Raw genomic sequence first — 21710 nt, forward strand, 5'->3', positions numbered from 1 at the left:
ACTACGAGCATTCAGGTAAAGTACACTTATGTTGGCTTTTTTACCTCTGTTCTGAATCTGAACACCTCGATCAGTAACCTCTCCTAAGTTATATTTCCTCTTAACCTTTCTCCTAATTTTCCTTGTCGTTGAACTCATATCTTCATGTAACAACCTGCCGCGTCGCTTACCATTAATGTTTTCACTTCCCGTTTTATTCCTTTTAGTATTCCTGGTCCTATTCACTGAGCTCCCCTCAGTCACTGTACCTTGTACTGTCACCCTTTTTGATTTTTGACTCTGGCTTCTCTGCCTCACACTTTCCCCCTTACTGCCTTTTGTTTCTGTCCCTGTTTTACTACTTTCCAACTTCCTGCATCGGTTCCCATCCCCCTGCCACATTAGTTTAAACTCTCCCCAACAGCTCTAGCAAACACCCCCCCCCCCCCTCCCCCCCAGGACATCGGTCCCAGTCCTGCCCAGGTGCAGACCGTCCGGTTTGTACTGGTCCCACCTCCCCCAGAACCGGTTCCAATGCCCCAGGAATTTGAATCCCTCCCTCTTGCACCATCTCTCGAGCCACGCATTCATCCTATCTATCCTGACATTCCTACTCTGACTAGCTCGTGGCACTAGTAGCAATTCTGAGATTACTACCTTTGAGGTCCTATTTTTTAGTTTAACTCCTAACTCCCTGAATTCAGCTTGTAGGACCTCGTCCCGTTTTTTACCCATATCGTTGGCGCCTATGTGCACCACGATAGCTGGCTGTTCACCCTCTTTCTCCCCCCCCCCCCCCCCCCCCCCCCCCCCCCCCCCCAGAATGTCCTGCAGCCGCTCCGAGACATCCTTGACCCTTGCACCAGGGAGGCAACATGCCATCCTGGAGTCTCGATTGCGTCCGCAGAACCGCCTGTCTATTCCCCTTACAATTGAGTCCCCTATCACTATAGCCCTGCCATTCTTCTTCCTGCCCAGCTGCGCAGCAGAGCCAGCCACGGTGCCATGAACCTGGCTGCTGCTGCCTTCCCCTGGTGAGCCATCTCCCTCAACAGTATCCAAAGCGGTATATCTGTTTTGCAGGGAGATGACTGCAGGGGACACCTGCACTGCCTTCCTACTCTCTTATTGAAAGCCTCACCTGATCTATGACCTTGTTTGGGCTTCCTTCAACATCACCACGTAGGCCTTTAAGCTCTTTAAATGTGTAAAAAATAAAAACCCTTGACCCCTTCACTGCCTCCCCCCTCCCCGAACCCCTCACATTCCACATTACAATTCTGATTGGGGGCGTCTCCACCGTCCCTGTTGCCCCCACCTTCCTACCCGCCATCATCATAGTCCTGGACCCTGCCCTTCGGCCTGACCCGCCCCTACCCTTTGTTACCAGGAAACCCCCCTCCCCTCCCAGAATCCCTCCATCCACTACCAGAATCCCCCCATCCATTCCTTTTGAAAACGCCTCTCCCAGTATCAATCCCCTCTCCCCACCTGTCACACTTCCCAGGCCCATCAAAACTTGTTTGAACATTCCAACGACCGAGGCCCCTCCCCCACCACACCCCTGTTCACTAGCTAACCTTCGCTTGCTAAAATGGGGGTCCACGCCCAGGCCTCCCTCCTACCAAACCCCTCCCCTAAGATCCGGTCCCTACAAACAACGACAAAACCAAAGCCAGTGCAAAAACCGCAACCCCAGAAAACCACCAGAACCACAAAGTTCAATATAATTATAGCCAACTGTCGGCTATAACAAAGGTAATCTACCCTTTCCCATTCAATCAATCCAAAAAAACGCCAACTGCCCCCGCCCCCCCCCAAATACAAAACAAATAACAACCTGAAATGAGAAATGAAGGCTCCGCATAGCCCCCCTCCCCTCAGTCCAAGTCCTAATCCCATTCCTCATTTCAGTCCCAGTCCTTCGGCCTACACGAACGCCTCCGCTGCCTCCACCATCTCAAAGTAGAAGTCTCTCGAATTGTAGGTCACTCTCAGCTTTGCCGGGAAGACCATGCCAAACCTCACATTGTTACTGCCTGCCTTCTCGCCGTCTCCTCCTTCAAGTCCTGGTATGTTCGAATAGCAACTCCTTCCCACTTCACCTCACGCCTGCTTCGCCCAATGCAAGACATTCTCCTTGACATGAAACTTGTGAAAGCAAATTATAACTGCCCTTGGCGGCACAATTGCTTTCGGCTTGGGAGGGTTCTTCTCCCTCCCCCAGCCACTCTGCCAGCATCTTTGCAAAGTACTCGGCCTTGGACCCTCCACCCCCTTCGACAAGCCCACATATTCGTCAATTCTGCCAACTCTACCTGTTCTCGAGGTCTTTTGTTGGCCTCCACCACCCTCTACAGCTCTTCACCCATCGAGGTGAATTGATCACTGTGCTGCGACAGAGCTTACTCCACCCCCTTTAACTTCTCTGCTTGCTCCCGTACCTCAGCCGATGTTTTCGACACTGCTGCCGTCACCGGGGCAATCGTCACCTCCATCCATTTCTTCATCGCAGCCATCATCTCCTTTCGCAGCACCTCCATGTGCTTAGTGAATTGCCTCTCGAATTCTCTGGCCATCACCTCGGTCAGAGTTTCCACTGTGGGGCGCGGTCCCACCTAGCGATCCTGCCTCCGCCATCTTTCCTGCTGCCAGCCTGACCTGTTCGCTCAATGCGAACTTTCACTTGCCCCCTTCTTCCCAGCGGCTTTTTTCTGGTCTTAGACATTCCACACCTTCCTTATGCTTTCCTGCACAGCTTGTTCAAAAATGCCCCTGAAACCGGGCATTAAACTCCAAACACCAGAGTCTCGAGCTGGAGCTACCTAACGTGCGACTTCCACCTATACGCCGCCACTGGAGGTCGCTAGATTCCTTAATTTAAAAAAAATAAATTTAGAGTACCCAATTATTTTTTCCAATTAAGGAGCAATTTATCATGGGCAATCCACCTATCCTGCACATCTTTGGGTTGCTGTGGTGGTGAAACCCACACAGACACGGGGAGAACGTGCAAACACTACACGGTCAGTGACCAAGGGCCGGAATTCTAACCCAGGTCCTGAGTGCTGTACAGTACGAAGTCTTACAACACCAGGTTAAAGTCCAACAGGTTTGTTTCGATGTCACTAGCTTTCGGAGCGCTGCTCCTTCCTCAGGTGAATGAAGAGGTATGTTCCAGAAACATACATATCGACAGATTCAAAGATGCCAAACAATGCTTGGAATGCGACCATTATTAGCAGGTGATTAAATCTTTACAGATCCTTTACAGGTAGCAATGCTAGCCACTGTGCTGCCCTCTAGTTTCCTTAATTAACTAACTTCAACTGCCCTCCAGTGAAGAGTTTGTATCCTGCTTAAGCCTGGATAAAATTTAGAATTTAAACAGTAAATTTCAGTTGGATGCTAAATGTTAAATACATACAAAATTATATTTTTGGAAAGTGATTCAGATTCCCTCACTCGCCCAACTCTCGGCATTCTTGTTCAAAGTCTCATTCCTGTGACTATAGTGCAGATTTACATGAAAAGACATTAGTTTTCTTAGAATGGAAAAAATGTATGCTGGTATGCTGGAGTCAAAATTAGAGTACTGTTGAGACTGAGCAGGAAGGAAAATGATTTGTTCTTCACTTGACGTTTGTTTAAAAAAGGGTTTGATAACCTTTCTTGCACCTGTCCTTAAAAGCAAATTACTGCGGATGCTGGAATCTGAAACGAAAGAGAAAATGCTGGAAAATCTCAGCAAGTCTGGCAGCATCTGGAGGGAGGGAAAAGAGCTAACGTTTCGAGTCCGATGACTCTTTGTCAAAGCTAACAGACAGAGAAAGTGGGAAATATTTATACTGTGGAGTGAGAATGAAAGATGAATCATTGCCACAGAAACCCAGGGAAACAGGGTGCTAATGGCCACAGAAACCATTAGCACTCTTTCCCTTTGGTTTCTGTGGCCATTAGCACCCGGTTTCCCTGGGTTTCTGTGGCAATGACTCATCTTTCATTCTCACTGCACAGTATAAATATTTCCCACTTTCTGTGTCTGTTAGCTTTGACGAGTCATCGGACTCGAAAATCTAGCTCTTTTCTCTCCCTACAGATGCTGCCAGACTTACTGAGATTTTCCAGCATTTTCTCTTGCACCTGTCCTTCCCGTGCAATAAAATTGAATTGTTGAATAGGGATGGTAAGTTGCTTACCATCATTTTCATTCACTTGCTGTCAAGTGTTGCATATTCAGTGTTAAGGTGTTTATGATAAAAGTATAACTAAATAGCAGTTCAACAATCGGTCTGGAAGTTGCAAGTGCCCCATTTTTCTTTTTGTGAGCATTGCAATGTTATTTAAATTATGCTTCACTTGGGGAATAACAATTCTATTGTCTCCAAAGAGTAACATTTATAGTTGGGAGGGAACAAAGAAAAGTATGATTATTCTATTTGTACCTGGTGACATTTCATATCCAAAGGAGAGGGCTAGTTAAATGACTTTCCCTTTCTTACCCTTGTTAGTGCACCTGACCATGGGGCCTAAAATATGGCATGATGAAAATATTTATTAAGAAAATCCAGAGCTACACCTTCGGTAAATAATCTTACGAAATTGTTCTTTTTAAATTACATGTTTTCAGATTCATTTTTGTCTCCACAGGTCGCAGAAAGAGCTTTGTATTTCTGGAACAATGAGTACATTCTTAGTCTGATTGAAGATAACTCTGAGAAAATTCTACCAATTATGTTTGGTAGTTTATACAGAATCTCCAAGGAACACTGGAACCCGTATGTTTTTCTTATTAAAATATATGTATATTTTAATAACTTGGTGTTTGACTATAACAAAATAATAAGTCATTCAAATAGAGGAAGGCCCAGATATTCCGGGCGGTGGAGCGGGTGGGATCTTTCAGCCCTGCTCCAGCAGGGTTTCAGTGACCGAGTCAGACAGCTAAATGGCAATTGTAATTCGCGCAAAGCCATGCCCCTTATTTTCATCATAGAAACTTAGAGAATAGGAGCGGGAGTCCATTCAGCCCTTTGAGACTGCTCCACCATTCATTATGATAAGAAGTTTTACAACACCAGATTAAAGTCCAACAGGTTTGTTTCGATGTCACTAGCTTTCAGAGTGCTGCTCCTTCCTCATTCACCTGAGGAAGGAGCAGCGCTCTGAAAGCTAGTGACATCGAAACAAACCTGTTGGACTTTAATCTGGTGTTGTAAAACTTCTTACTGTGCTCACCCCAGTCCAACGCCGGCATCTCCACATCATGGCTACCATTCATTATGATGGCTGGTCATCCAACTCAATAGCCTGATCCCGCTTCTCTCTCCTCCCCTACCCCATATCCTTTGATCCTCGCCGCCCCCAGTGCTATATCTAATTGCTTCTTGAAAACATATAATGTTTTGGCCTCAACTGCTTCCTGTGGTAGCCAATGCCACAGGCCAACTACTCTGGGCGAAGAAAGTTTACCTCCTCTGTCTTAAATGGTCTACCCTGTATCCTCAGACCGTGACCGCTGGTTCTGGACACCCCCAGATCGGGAACATCCTTCTTGCATCTACCTTATCTAGTCCTGTTAGACTTTTATAGGTTTCTATGAGATTCCGCTTCATTCTTCTGAATTCCAGCGAATACAATCCGAACCAACTCAACTCTCCTGATACGTTAGTCCTGCCATCCCAGGAATCAGTCCGGTAAACTTTCTCTGCACTCCAGCAAGAACATCCTTCCTCAGATAAGAAGAACAATACTGCGCACACTATCCCAGGTGTGGCCTCACCAAGGCCTGTATAACGGCAGCAAGACATCCCTGCTCCTGTACTCGAACGCTTTCGCCATGAAGGAATTGCCACCGTTACTACCTGCTGCACCTGCATGCTTGTCTACAGCGACTTGTGTGCAAGGACATCCAGGTCTCATTGCACATTTCCCCCTCCTAATTTATGGCCATTCGGATTTGCCTTCCTGTTTTTGCTGCCAAAGTGGATTATACAGCATCTGCCATTCATTTGCCCACTGGTCAACTTTTCAAAATCATACTGTAATCACTGCATCCTCCTCACAGCTCACCCACCCACCCATCTTTGTGGCATCTGCAAATATAGAGCTGAAGACACTCCTCTTCATGCCTGTCTTCCGTTGCACTGTTGCTAAATGAACCTGTCTCCTGTGTCTGCGTGGGTCTCCCCCACAACCAAAGGTGTGCCAGCTAGGTGGATTGGTCACTCTAAATTGCCCCTTAATTGGAAAAAATGAATTGGGTCCTCTAAAAAATTTTTTTAAATGAACCTGTCTCCCCCAAAACTGAACAGTGTCACCCACCGCACAGCTAAAATCCTTCACACACACATTAGCGCAGTGCTCATCCCCACCCTCATTCCCCGAGAAGAAAACAGCAGCGTAACTTGAGTCATTTGCCACTCACTTTTCAGAAGATTTGAGCCAAAGTTTATACATGTATCAGCTGCAGATGGTATATAGTATCGATGGTTTGTAGGCTTAGAGCAGATGTTTCCCCTTGTTGGACATTCTAGAATGAGAGGCTGAAGTTTTAGACTAAGGAGTGGTAGATTTGGAACCGCAATGAAGAGGAATTATTTTGCTCAAATGGCCGTGAATCTGTGGAATTTCTTACCCCACAGTGTATGCTGGAACATTAATCAAATTTAAGAAGGGGATAGATAGGTTTTTAAAAAATATTTTTATTCAAGGCTTTTTACTTGTATGCACAAAGTATCAGAAGACCAAAACATCCTCGCGAACCAACACACACAAATCCTGCCTTCCCAATGTTTATCTCTCTTTCCCCACCCCCCCCCCCAACGCTCGCCCCGGTGCTGACACCTCAATCTTCCTTGAAGGAATCAATGAATAGTTTCCACCTCCGGGTGTACCTCTCTACCAACTCCCACAAAGCGAACTTGACCTTCTCCAATCGCAAGAATTCTGCCAGGTCGCTCACCCACACTCCCGCTTTCGCCGGCTCCGAGTCCCGCTAACATAACAAAATCCGTCTCTGGGCCATCAGGGAAGTATTATGGGCAAGGCGTTTTCAGAACCCCAAAATGTATTATGGAGTTCAACCAACCTCCTCCTTTAATGTATTTGTTGCTTTTCCTAGCACACTGCTTGTTGCCTAGGTGTGGGATTACAATTATGGACACGTGGGTTTTTAAATACAAAACAATGTTTATTCTATGAACTCAACTTAACCTTTAAAATAAACATTGGATCACTTAACACCCCGTACTTCAAAGATAACCCCGAAAATTTTACAACTCTAAATAATCCTTCAGTTATTCCTTTCAACATCCAAGAGAGACTTAACACCTTTAAACAGAAACACATCAGGTTAAAGGCTTTACTATTATGAGTTTAAATCACCCAAATGATCCGGAGATAGTCTTTCATGGCAGAGATCCAGCTCACTGCAAACACAGACACACCCAAGCTCTTTTCAAACTGCAAAACTAAACTGCAAGATGGCTGAACTGCTCAGCTCCACCCACTCTCTGACATCACTGTTTTCTTAAAGGTACATTGCTTAAACATCCATGTCTTAAAGGTACTCTCACATGACAGAAGCAAAGGCCAAACATCGGGCCTCTCTCCCCACATAGACTCCCGGGTCTTCGAACACACCAAATAAGTGACAATAACGATTATTATTATATTGCCACCTCTGGACTCAAGATCATCCCCACACAGAACCTCGGACATGACGACCGAGAAACCCTGCCAGAACCCCCTCAGTCTTGGACACGGCCAAAACATGTAGACATGATCTCCCCCCCCCCCCCCCCCCGCATACTGCCCACACCTGTCTTCCACCCCGGCAAAGAACCTGCTCATCGTCGCCACCATCATGTGGGCCCTATGCACCACCTTAAACTAGATGAGGCTTAACCTCACACATGACGAGGACATGTTCATCCTCTGCAAGGCTTCTACCCGTGTCCCAGCCACACCTCTCCTCCCAGATCCTCCTCCCACTTGCTCTCCCTCTCCATCAATTTGTTGTATCCGACACCTTCCCGTCCCTTTTATCGTCCTGCGACAACATCTTGTCATGCAACACCTGAGGCAGCAGTCAAGGGAAGGACAGCACCTCTCTCCTCCCAAAATCCCTCATTTGAAATTACACAAAACATTGGGCAACTCATAGATTCCTCCAACTCATCCAGCCTCGCAAACTTATTTTTATTTTTAAAAATAAATTTAGAGTATCAATTCATTTTTTTCCAATTAAGGGACAATTTAGCGTGGTCAATCCACCTCGCCTGCACATCTTTGGGTTGTGGGGGCGAAACCCAAGCAAACACGGGGATAATGTGCAAACTCCACACAGACAGTGAACCAGAGCCGGGATCGAACCTGGGACCTCGGCGCCATGAGGCAGCAGAGCTAACCCACTGCGCCACCATGCTGCCCGTAAACTTATTTTTATAATGTTTTTTATTGGGTTTTTCTTAAAAAGAGATAACAAAAACATTACATAAATAAAAAACCAAGGGGTGGGAAAGTAAAAACTGGGGAAGTGTGTATACATAGAAGTCAATTCCATTACACATGTCTTTGGGGGGGGGTGGCTTTCTCCCCTCCTTTTCTGGTGTTTTTTTAAAGAAAATATATACAGTACAAGCAAAACAAAACAAAACAAAACTGGGTGGGCGGGTGCCTGATCGGCGCCCCTGATGTTGCTTGCTTCTCCCGGTCAGTTTTCACTGTTGCGTGTTTGCATCCGTCTCGGCTCCCTGTCGTTCCTTCCTCCTGTACTTTCTTACTCTCTGTTGTCCTGCTGTGTTTGTTATGGTCGTTGTCATTTCCCGTGCTCTCCTTCCAGTTTGTGTTCCCTCGTCTTTCCTCCCCTCTGGCTCCCCTCTATTATTCAGCCCCGCAAACTTGCCTGCTGTTTTTATAAAAAATAAAATTTAAAAAAAGTCCCTAAAGTACTCTATGCTCACCTGCTGCCAAACCCGGAACCACGCATCCAGCCCCGCCGACACAAGCCTCGGTTGTCGTATATCGGCGCTCACAACAACATGCCGTTGAGTCAAAAATGTTGTTTAAACTGGCTCCACACCCATAACAGCAAAACCACCACTGGGCTCACGGAGTATCTGACCGGTAACCGGAGGACAGAAGAGGTTCCAACAATAGTGCCTTCGAACTCGTCCCCCTACACGATGCCGCCTCCATTCGTCCCCAAACCAATCTCTCCTCCACAGCCCATCTCCTCACCATCGCAATGTTCGCTGTCCAATAATTTATCAGATTCGGCAACACCAGCCCCCCCACCCCTCTCCAGCAACACCCGTGTCACATGTGGGTCCCCACCCACAAATTATCCCGTTGACCTTGGGAACAAAGATAGGGAGGTTCTGGAACATGAACCTGGGCAAGACCGTCATTTTCACTGCCTGCATGCGCCCAGCCAGTGACAGCGGCAACATATCCCAAGTCTTTTAAAAAAAATATATATCTATTAAAGTTCTTTAACACAATTTTTCTCCCTTACAAACAATAACCCCCCCCCGCCCCCGTAACAGAATAACAAGAAGTCGCACTGAGCAAGATATATACATGGCAAAATGGTATATTTACATAGCTTTGTACACTGGCTCTCTCCCGCACGTGCCAGTTTAACCAAGCCTTCATGTTATCTCTTGCTCATCCACCCCCGCCCCCCAAGCAATCCCCCATTCCCCTCCCCCCTTCCCAGGACGTCGCCCCCCCCCCCCGGGTTGCTGCTGCTACTGACCGACCTTCCTCTAACGCTCCGCGAGATAGTCTAGGAATGGTTGCCACCGCCTGTAGAACCCCTGCGCAGACCCTCTCAAGGCAAACTTAATCCTCTCCAGCTTTATGAATCCATCCATGTCGTTTATCCAGGCCTCCAGGCTAGGGGGCTTCGCCTCCTTCCACAATAGCAAGATCCTTTGCCGGGCTACTAGGGACGCAAAGGCCAGAATGCCGGCCTCTTTCGCCTCCTGCACTCCCGGCTCGTCCACTACTCCAAATATTCCTAGCCCCCAGCTTGGCTTGACCCGGACTTTCACCACCTGAGATATTGCTCCCGCCACTCCTCTCCAGAACCCCTCCAGTGCCGGGCATGACCAAAACATATGGACATGGTTCACCGGGCTCCCTGAGCACCTTCCACATCTGTCCTCTACCCCAAAGAACCTACTCAACCTCGCCCCCGTCAAGTGCGCTCTGTGGACACTCTCTTATTAACCGATAATACCCCCTCGTCTTCATGTCTATCCCCAAGTGGAATACCTGCCTATCCATCCCTTCCTCAGCCTCGTCTGATCCCTCAACTTCAGGTGCGTCTCCTGCAAGTCTGCCTTCAGGCTGCTCCGATGTACGAAAACGAGACCGTTTCACCGGCCCATTCAACTCTCATGTTCCATGTGACCAGCTTGGGGTGCTCTCTCTTCTCTCTTCCCCCCCCCCCCCCCCCCATCCCTCAGATGTCCGCCACCATCTCTCCCTTCCCAACTGTGCCACACCAACCACACCCATGTCAGCAACTGCACCCCCCACCCAAACAAAAAGAAACCGCCCAATCCCCACCCCAATGCCTTCCTCCTGGCAACCCCTCACCACCCCTGTTCACTTTCGTTAACTAGCCCACCCAGGCACGGTGGCCCTCACCCAAGGCCTCTGTCTTCCCCTCACCCTTCCAGGTCAAAGGCCTCCCTCCCCCGTGAGCCTCTTCAGCATGCTTGCCGCAAACTTGGCAGCTTCCACACCTTCATTGCCTTCAGGCATCCCAATAATCCTCAGATTCTGCTTCCTGGAGCGGTTCTCAAGGTCCTCTAATTTCTCTCTCAACCTCTTCTGGCTGCTCATCGCCATCCCCAAGGCACTCCTTCACCGAGGTCAGCCGATTCTCCTGTGCCATCACCGATGCCTCCACCTTCTGGATCGCGAGGCCCTGAGCTTCCTGCCTCTGCTCTACGACTCCACCACCTTAGCCAAATCATCTAAGGCCACTTTCCTCTGCTACTGGAATTTGTCATTTTAAAAACTCCATCGACCACTGGGCGGGCAGTGCTGCCCCCTTGACCTCCGCCTGTGTCACACCACCAAAACTTTCCTGCTCCAACTGTTCTCTTTCTGGTGGCACTTCTTGTCTGCTGATCCATACACCAACTTCACCAGAGGAGTATTACCTTCCCTGGGCACTCGTACACCTTTTGCCCTCAATACCACCCCATTCGGGTGGGGAAGGACTGAAAAAATCCACCTTGAGCGGGAGCCACCAAATGTGCGACCACTCACTCCATGGCCGCCACCGGAAGTCAGTGATAGATAAATTTTTAATTAGCAGCAGGATGAAGGGTTATGGGGAGGGGGCAGAAAGGTGGAAATGAGACCCAAATGAGATCAGCCATGATCATATTGAATGGTGGAGCAAGCTCAAAGGGCTGAATTGCCCACTCCTCCTGGTTCTTGTGTTTTTACATGAATTTTTCTATGGTTTTACAGATTATAGTGACAATGATTTTTCCTCTTTGTATCTTTCGGGGGTAGCTTTATATTATTATTTGTCCACTGGATAGCTGGGTTAAAATAACCTCAATTATACTTAATTTTAGATCTATTCTGACCGTCGGTCTGTACTGGGTTTACATTTTCAATACCTACTGAAAGCGCACTTGTATTGTTCCTATATAGTCCATTCTGAAGCAGAGTGAGACTCTATTCAGAGGTCTCATTCTTTCTTTCCATCTGAAGTCAAGTTAAAGCCTAACTGCGGATTCAGACTGCACTCCGTTATGCAGTGTTGATTATGATTACTGGCATTATGTTTGTACATGAATGATCTTTAAACATTCCTTTAATGTTTAGTTCTCCTAGTGTCACCCATGGTTTAGCTGATAGCACTCTTGTCTCTGAGCAATAAAGTTGTCAATTCAAGTTCTAATTCAGACACTTGAGCATGAAAATCCAGGCTGTCACTAGTGTAGTACTGAAGAAATGCTGCACTGTCAGACGTTTGCTGCCTTTTGGCTGAGATGTTCAAGGGCCCCACCTGCTTTCTCAACTGGATGCAAAATATCTCATGGCACTATTTTGAAGAAGAGCGGGGAAGATAGTTCATGTCCTGGCAATATTTATTCTTTAATTGACATCACAAAAAACAGATTAGCTAGTCATTATCATGTTGCCGTTTGTGGGGACTTGCTGCAGACAAATTGGCTGACATGTTTCCTACATTGTAACAATGACTACACTTCAAAAGTACTTCACCGGCTGTGAATCACTTTGGGCATCCTGAAGTTGCGAAGGGCACTGTATAAATACAAGTTTTTTTTAAAATAGATAACCGTACAATCTTTTGAGAAAAGCAAAAATTCTGAGGCCAATTTAGGACAAAAGTTCCAAAAGAAATTGAGAAAAGCTCGAGGAGACTGAGTTAACTCATGAATCCCTATTCCCAGCTACTCCAAGCTTTATGCTATATAACTAGAAATGCTCCCCTCTCTGATAGGAACTTTATTCCCCTTTTGAATAACTGCACGGAATCCTTAATCACCACTGGCTTCAGAAATCTATTTCAGACAAATTACTCGTGTGGGGAAAAAATGTTTGTAACATTTAACCTGGCTTCTTGTCTCTGTATTTCATAGTAAGAAGTCTTACAGCACCAGGTATTTCATAGACGCGCCTCCTGGTCCTGATATCCCTATTCATATCAAATTTGTCTGCTGACAATAGAATAGGGACTGAATAGAGTTCCTTAAATTGATAGTTTTGTTCAAAGTCTCTAGATAGAAATTAAAGCCATTCTTTCCAACATGGCTCATCCATTACAAAGTACCTGATTATTCCTCCGTTGCAGCGTCCAGCTATTAAGTAATTTATTCCAGAGTGTTCCCCCTACTCTACCTGGAATACCAGTCTGTATGTTGAGCATAATGTTTGTGAAGAAACATTTGTTGACATCACTGCTAATTTTGCCCTGGGCTAAGTTTGAACTGTTTTGTTTGGTCATGTTTTGGATCTATCCTTCTGAATTGTTTTTCTATCTTTGATAACTCTTAAGATCAAACTGCACACATTTCCATTTTTTTACATTACCTATTTCACATTGTTCTTCCATAAATCCTTTTTGTAACTGTAACCATGCAGAACATTTAAGTGAATGTAAACTTGTTTTACAGAACCATTGTAGCACTCGTTTACAACGTACTAAAAACATTAATGGAGATGAATGGGTCACTATTCGACGAACTTACAGCATCTTACAAGGCTGAAAGGCAGCGGTATGCAAACATTCATTTTTTATTTGACATTGCCCCTAAGTGTTTATTGGCCCTCTTTACTGCTTACAGAAAACAGATTGAGGGTGTGGAGAACGCACACTGGCACAGTCTGCTTTCCTGTTTTGTTTTCTTTTTCATCTTTGAGCATGGGAAAATAACTTTATCTCCTTTCGTCCCGTCTCCTGATTGCTCAGTATTTTCAGCAGAAATGTGCTGTGGATATCCTGTGGAGCTACATTTACCATTTTGTGTTTGTACATCAGCCATTGGGCTGCTGTTTTTTCTCTTGGATTGCAGTCTTCATTAGTTGGCTTGCGACAAAGCTCATGCCACCTTCTCATCACGCACTATATAAAAAATGAATGGCCGATGAACGGAAAATATATAAACGTGGTGGCATAATATAGGTAGGTATTCCTACAAATTTTTGGCTAACAAAATCTTTTTCATTGTGTGTTATTACATTATGGGACTATTAAAAAGGTTCGGAAACTTCCCAGGCTATAAATTAAATTGTGCAAAAGGTGAGTGCTTTTCAATCTCAACACCAAGGGAAGGACAAAGCATGGAAGTCATGCCATTCCGATCAGTAACTAACCACTCTAGATACTTGGGGGTAAAAATAGCTCGAGACTGGGCTCAGATCTGTAAATTTTTACAAGCCGAACAGCAAGGGTTAAAAAAAACTTACAGTGGCTGGATAGTTTGCCCCATCGCTTGTGGGCCGAGAATAAGTGGTAACATTTAATGTTCTGCCACGGTTTTTATTTTTATTTCAATGTCTCCCAATCTTTTTATCTAAAGCTTTTTTTATGAGAGTGGAAAGATTGATCTCTTCGTTTGTATGGGCTGGTGGGGTTCCTCGGATTTGTAAATTTTTCTTGTTAGAAAACAAGATACGGTATGGGTGCAGGTGGAGGCAGTGGCATGTAAAGGTTCAGGGCTGCGAGTGCTCGCTACAGCGCCCCTCCGCTGATGGCATCCGCTGATGCCACGGAAATACTCAAAGAGCCCCTTTGTAGTGTCAACACTGAAGATATGGAAGCAATTTCGCAAACATTTTAAATTAGGGGTAGGGTCGAAACTAATGCCAATCCTAGAAAACCATCTATTTAAACTTGTAAGAACAGAAGCTGGGTTTGAAAACTGGGAGGAAAAAGGTGTGATCACGTTGAAAGACTTGTTTCTTGAAGGGTATTTCGCAACATTTGAAGAATTGAGGGAGAAATATGAACCCCCAAGGAGGGAAGCCTTTAGATAAACACAGATACGGAGATTTTACCCCCTTCGTTGATGGAGGAGGTGTTGATGGTTTGGGGGATAGAAGGGAAAGTTACCTCTGCTATTATGGAACAAGGATCAGAATCTCTGGATTGGGTTAAGGTCAAATGGGAGGAGGAATTAGGGGCGACATTGGAAGAAGGGCTTTGGTATGACATTTTATGGAGGATAAAAGCGTCGATCTTGTGCGTGAGGTTGACGCTAATACAATTTAAAACATTTTTTTTTTAAATTTAGAGTACCCAATTCTCTTTTTCAATTAAAGGGCAATTTAGCATGGCCAATCCACCTATCCTGCACATCTTTTTGGGTTGTGGGGATGAGACCCACACAGACACAGGGAGAATGTGCAAACTCCAAACGGACAGTGACCCGGGGCCGGGATGGAACCCAGTCCTCGGTACCATGAGGCAGCAGTGCTAACCACTGTGCCACCATGCACCCTGACACTAATACAATTGAAGGTAGTTCACAAAACATATTTGACGAGGTCAAGAATGAGTCGCATGTTTGAACGAGTTGAGGACATTTGTGACAGATGCGGGAGAGGGCCAGCCGATCAAGTACACATGTTTTGGTCGGGTCTGAAACTTAGGAAAACCCAGAACACCTTCTTTAGCACGATGCCAACAGTGTTACAGTTGGACCTTCAACCCAGTCGCCTGGGAACCATATTCGGGGTGTCAGACTTGCCGTAGCTCCAGACAGGGGCAGGGTAGATGTCTTAGCCTTTGCCTTGCTGGTGGTGAGGAGGTGGATCCTTTTGAGTTGGAGGTCAGTTGCTCCACCCTCTGCCTCAAAAGGCTGGGAAATTTAATGAAGCTTCTAAGCCTAGAGGAGATTAAATTTAGTTTGAGGGAATGAAGGGTTTCATAAAAGATGGTGTCCGTTTATATCTCACTTTAAGAAATTAACCTCAGTCAGCAGCTAAAATGGGAGGGGGGTAGTTACTTCATTGTTTTCTGGTTCAGGAAGGGATTGTTGAATGTTATTTATGTATAAGGAAAATTTGAAAAAGCTAAAAAAAATATTTATTAAAGGGGACTTCCAGGGCAGCACTGTGACGCAGAGAAGGCAGGGCATAGGTTGGCAGGTCAGCTTCGTAGGGAGGCTGCGGCAAGGAAGGTAGTTCAGATGCAGGACAGGTCAGAGGAGTTGGTCATGGCTCCGGAACAGATTCATAAGGTGTTCGAGGAGTTCTGAAGGGACTTTGTAAGTTGGAGCCACCGGAGGAGGTGAGGGAGTTTCTGGGTGGGCTAGAGTGCCCATGGTTGGGGGATGCAGAGAGGACAGGATTGGATGAGCCGATGGGGGTGGAGGAGGTGAAGGGAGCAATTGGGAGGATGCAGGCACGGAATACAGCGGGCCCAGATGGGCTCCCAGTCAAATTTTATAAAAGATTTAAGGACAGGCTGGCGCTGTTGGTGGTGGGAATGTTTGAGGGTGTGATGAACAGGGTGTCTTACCACAAATGATGGGGCAGGCCTCCATCTCGTTGCTTCAGAAGGATAAGGATCTGCTGGAGTGTGGGCCATACAGGCCCATAACTCTGCTGAGTGCAGATGCAAAGATGTTGCCGTTAAGTTTGGAGGAGTGCCTTCCGAAGGTGATTGGGGAGGATCAGACTGGGTTCGTAAAGGGCAGTTGTTGTCCTTGAATGTGAGGAAACTGTTGAATGTAGTGCTTTCTCTGGCAGAAGGAAGGGAGACGGAGGTGTGGTGGTGTTGGATGCGGAAAAGGCATTTGTTCGGCTGGAGTAAAGTTATTTGATGGCAGTATAGGAGAAATTTGGGATTGGGCCGAAGCTCGTGGCGTGGAAGCAGCTTTTATATAAGGAGCCGATGGTGAGCATGCACACAAATAGTATGAATTCAGGGTATTTTTCATTGCACCAGGGTAGGAGGCATGGATGTCCCATGCCCCCCCCCCCTTCTGTTTGCATTGGCTATAGAGCTCTTGGCCATTGCACTGAGGAGCTCGCGGTTGTGGAAACGGATAGTGAGGGGATGGAGGTGGAACATAAGGTGTCCTTGTATGCAAATGACTTGTGTACTTCAGAAACAAGCTCTTCAGTGGGGAACATAATTAGGTTGCTTCAGAGGTTTGGGACGATTTCAGGGTACAAATTGAATTTAGGGAAAAGTGAGTACTTTATAGTCTCCCCTGTGGAAGCCGGGGTACAGGGGCTGCCATTTCGTCTGGTAGCGTCTCATTTTAGGTATTTGGGAGTGCAGGTGGCCCAGGATTGCACAGGGCTCCGGAAGTTCAATTTCACTAGCCTGGTGGGGAGGGTGAAGGCTGACTTGCTGAGGTGCAACAATCTCCCTCTGTCGTTGGCGGGCCGGGTGCAGGTAGTAAAGATTAATGTTTTGCCGCGATTCTTGTTCGTTTTTCAGTACCTGCCAGTCTTTCTGCTCAAGGTGTTTTTTCGGAGGGGCTGGACAGGCTGATCTCCTCATTTGTTTAGGCGGGGAAGTGGCTTGGGTTAGGAAGGGGACGGCAGGTGGGGGGGAGGGGCCTCCAAATTTGCTGGATTATTATTGGCCAGCAAATGCAGAGAACATTCGGGGATGGAACAGGCGGTGCTATCAGCAGGGAAGGGGGGGGGTCGGCTCGACGCTTTCCGGGGTGATTTTTGAGGAGAATGGGGTGTCCGTGAGGGAGTTACGGCAAAGTGCGAGGAAGAGTTGGGGATGGTGCTGGAGGAGCGACTGTGCGAGGTGCTGCGGAGGGTAAATGCCTCTATGTGTGCGAGAGTGGGGCTGATACAGCTGGAGGTAGTGTACAGGGCGCACCTCACAAAATTAGGATGAGCCGACTGTTTGAACGGGTGGAGGATGTCTGTGAGCGATGTGGGAGGGGCCCTGTGAACCACATGCATATGTTTTGGCCCTGCCCAAAGCTGGAAAGGTTTTGGAGGGTGGTGTTCAGCACCATTTTGGGGATTTTACGTGTGGACGTGGAGCCCAGTCTCTTGGAAGCCATGTTCGGGGTGTCGGACCGGCCGGAGCTGCAGGCGGGTGTGGGGCGCATATTTTGGCCTTCGCCTTGCTGGTTGCTCGTGGGTGGGTCTTGTTGGGGTGGAGATCGACTTCTCCGCCCTGTGCCTCGGCATGGTGGGGATACCTGTTGGGTTTTTTGACCCTGGAAAAGGCGATGTTTGCTCTAAATGGGGTGAGTGATGGGTTCTACAATTTTGGGGGTTTGTTTATCTTGCATTTTGGGGGATTGGTTACCGTTGATTGTTGAGGGAGGGTGGAGGGTGTTTATGGGTTGGGGGATTCGTGGGGCTATTGTAAATTGGAAACATTTTGAAAATTTGTGGAATAAGAATACTTTTTTTTAAAAAGTAAGTAGCTGCTTCAATTGCCCATAAATATGGTTTCTGAAAATTTGAACTTGGTATTTTTCATTTTTAATAATATGAGCCACCACATTTGGCAATGAGTCTGGGATTTTTGTGATGCAGAAGTTTGATGGTATTAGAATAACAAAAGTATCATGTACTATTTTTGTCATTTTGGGTTTAGCCTCTATGTGCAACAGCAAGAAATATCTGTTTTTGTAGCATGATGCAAATACACTGTAGATTAATCACCAATTGTTTTATTCATGTGGATGGCAAGTTACAAGATAATTTACAATTGTCCACTGTCTTTTCTAAATTTGCATGGGAGTATTCAGAGCCATTTTTTGGAGCTGAATGGCATTTGTGCAGCAAAATAAGAATCATGCCTCAAGGTAGTGCTTGGCATTTTACTTTATTTTTTTAAAAATGATCTTTATTGTCACAAGTAGGCTTGCATTAACACTGCAATGTGAAAAGCCTTTAGTCGCCACATTCCGGCGCCTGTTCGTGTACATGGAGGGAGAATTCAGAATGTCCAAATTACCTAACAGCACGTCAAGTTATAAAGTACTATTTTTCACATTTAAAATTCCCTCAGTGACTCTACTTCACAATGTTACTACCAGTATTGCATTACTCAGTAACAGATTATTGTTTAATCTGCAGTGAAAAGAAGAAAGAACAGGAGCGTGAGGAGCTTTGGAAGAATCTTGAAGAGTTGCAGCTCCAGAGGAGCCAGGTGTTTTCTGGCAGCTTGCAAATCAATACCCACAATGTGGAAAATGCTCGGAACAGTAAATCAAGTGCCAAATGACCAGAATCAACAGTTGGCATACAGTTTCAGGCGAGGAATGATGGAGCATTTCATACATATTTTGGAATATGTGTGGGAAAAATACATACACAAGGCAAACCTTCAGCAGTATACTTCCAAAAAAGACCAGCTTTTTTGAGCTGTAAATTATGTTTAAAAAGAAAGAATATGAACTTTGAATATTACTGTGTGACCACATAATATTTGTAACTTTGTCTGATCATGAATTTATTACGTCACTTTTTAGAATTCGCAAAGAATAAATGAATTTATCATTTGTGACCAGAGTGAAAATAATTGAGGGTGAAATTATGACTTGAAAAAAATAATTTTTTGATTGTGCTGCACATAGAAAATTAGTCAGCTATTTAAATATAGATTTTTCCTATTTTATATGTGCTTCTCACAATGCGACAGACCTCGAGTAACATGAAAGGGAGTGAGTTATGCATACACAGAAAACATTAGAAATTCGAGCATAAAATATTGTATGTTTTTTTTTCAATAGTCTTTCTGATGCTGTGCCAGAGAACCATTCCATTCTGTAAACCTATGGCAGTGTGAAGCTCTTTTGTAATGAGACACCTTATTTGGGGTTTTGAGCAACATTCAATAAAGTCTACATATTATTTGTATTTGGATCTCACTATTATTAGCTTTTATATATTATGAAGAAAAAATGTACACTATTTCTGACAGAGCCATATGAATATCAGATGGTTGCATCAAAGTATAAACGTTTAGACATCCTGTCCTAGACTTTCACTTGTTAAATAAAGGGACACTAGATCACCACAGTGTCCATTCATCTCTTGCATCAAGTATTCGATCTGTCCCAGTTAGGATCATAAATTTTCTGCCCCTACATGAAATGAATTTGGCAATTGTAATCCAGTTCCTATTGGTCACAGGTTGCATAATGCAAAAATAGACTACTTGGGATTCTTAATCAAATGTAGCTGCAGAACGGGGACTTTTCTGAAATTATGATGCTCCACAGGTGCATTTTTAGAGCAAGTAAAGTACTTTTAACCTGGATGTGCTTTCCATGGATCTCTAGCTATTACTAATAAAGCATACACCAGGAGTAAAAGTATAATAAAAATATATTAACCATGCAACATTTCTCAGGGCAAAAGGTTGTACAGGCAATTTTGATCCCAAACATCTGTCAGTGAGTTATGTGCTTAATAGATTTTTTACTTTCCTTGCTTCACTAGGTGAAATTTTCATTATCCACACAGCCTTATCACAGCCCACCAGAAATGTTGGTACCATCTTTATACAAGTCAGTGAAGGTTATTATGGACCCAGACCCTATTCAAAGCAGACACCTTTAATTATTTTTAATTTTCCCCAAACATTAAGAGCAGGGTTTATTAAATATAAGAGAAAAAAGGTAATGTGGGAAAAGCTTCTTCAGTACCACCAAGGCAACATATGGACCCAACATTCTAGCTTCAAACTGGTGTGGAGTAAGGACGGAATCCTCTTGAGGGATTGAGAAAACATCCTCCTTCAATGGAGAAAACACTTCAAAGAACTCTTAAACCGTGAAACAATCCTAGACGAGGGTGTGTTTGAGGAAATCCTCCAACTCACCATCAAAGATGATCTTGGACTCCCACCAAGCGTGGATGAAGTAGAAGCCACCATTAAACACGTGAAGAATGGGAAAGCTGCAGGAATGGACAGGATTCCAGTGGAGATTTTCAAACCTGGAGGAGAAGAGATCACCTGTCATCTCCAACAGCTGTTGCTGCAAATCCGGGACAGTGGGGAAATTCCTGCTATCCTCAGAGATGCCGTCATCACCATTACCTTCAGGAAAAGAGACCAAGCAGACAGTGAGAACTACCAAGGAAGCGCCCTACTTTTCATCGTCGGGACGATCATTGCCCGAATCCTCGCCTTCTCCCAGTCTCTGAAGAAACCCTTCCAGAAAGCAAGTGTAGCTTCCAACCAAACCGTGGAATAGCAGGCATGATTTTCACTGCTCGGCAACTTTTGAGAGGTGCCAGGAACAACGTCAACCACTCTACATGGCCTTCATTGATCTGACCAAGGCTTTTGACTCAGTCAATCGAGAAATGCTGTGGAATACCCTGTCAAAGGCGGGCTGTCCAGAGGAATTAATCAACATCCTCCGACTCCTCCGTGACAAGATGTCAGTGACAATTCCCACTGATGGAAGTAAGACAGAAACCTTTGGTCAAGACAGGAGATGAGCAGTGATGGGTGATCGCTTCCACCCTTTTCGCCACTTTCATCACCTTGTCGAAACCAAGCTTCCCAGTGAAGTGGACATTGTCTACAGCAGGTATTGCCAAAATCGGAGACGCGACCCCCGGGCGAGTGTTGGGAGGGTCGCGAAGCCGTCCGTCGCGGCGCTCCCGATCGCGCAAATCCACGCCCAACAGCCGCAGCAGCTGGCTTTTAATAATGTCGGCTGCAAGCGCCCTTCAAAATGGCCAGGAACAGATTTTTAAAAAATTTGTCCGCACTGTGCATGCGTGCCCCATCATCAGTGCGTATGCGCAAAACGATGCGTATGCGCACCGATGATCGGGCACGCATGCGCAGTGCAGCCGCATTTGTTTTTATATGGTCGCAGCCTTTTTTGGGGGGGAAGTTCGGGGGAGCCATTGGGGCCAAAGGGACCCTAAACCATTTCCTCCATTTTTGTCAGCAGCAAACAAGGTAAGAGAAAATGGTGCGTCGCGCAGGTCGCCCAGCGTGGGTTGCGAAGGTCGGCCGGCATGGGTCGTGAAGGTTGGCCAGTTGGTAAAAATGGTCCCCGGGAAAAAAAGTTTGAAAAACACTCGTCTGCAGGATGGACGGAAAACTTTTCAATCTCAACCGGTTGAAATCCAAGAAGAAAATGACACTGATATTGTTCGTGGAACTTCAGTATTCGAATGGCATTGCCATCTCCACTCTCCAGAGAATCTCCAAGCAATACATGACACCTTCCCAGAAGCATACTGGAGAATCAGTCTTAGCCTCA

General features: G+C 45.8%; 1 protein-coding gene across 2 annotated transcripts in view; it reads left to right on the top strand.

The window, feature by feature from the left end:
• ppp2r5a (protein phosphatase 2, regulatory subunit B', alpha isoform) overlaps positions 1–19338 on the top strand; it is a 367942-nt gene extending 348604 nt beyond the window's left edge. The window contains exons 11-14 of one of the 2 annotated variants that reach the window (XM_072508692.1): positions 4630–4757; positions 13158–13259; positions 13523–13666; positions 18556–18707. In XM_072508692.1, coding sequence (XP_072364793.1) covers positions 4630–4757; positions 13158–13259; positions 13523–13661 — 369 coding nt within the window. In that variant the 3' untranslated portion in view covers positions 13662–13666; positions 18556–18707. Of the gene's footprint in view, positions 1–4629; positions 4758–13157; positions 13260–13522; positions 13667–18555 lie in introns of both variants that reach the window. The other variant, XM_072508683.1, reaches the window with a different exon arrangement.
• The last annotated feature ends 2372 nt before the right edge of the window (positions 19339–21710 follow it).

Source organism: Scyliorhinus torazame, chromosome 1 (genome assembly GCF_047496885.1).
Source record: "Scyliorhinus torazame isolate Kashiwa2021f chromosome 1, sScyTor2.1, whole genome shotgun sequence".
In the NCBI taxonomy this organism is placed as follows: Eukaryota; Metazoa; Chordata; class Chondrichthyes; order Carcharhiniformes; family Scyliorhinidae; genus Scyliorhinus; species Scyliorhinus torazame.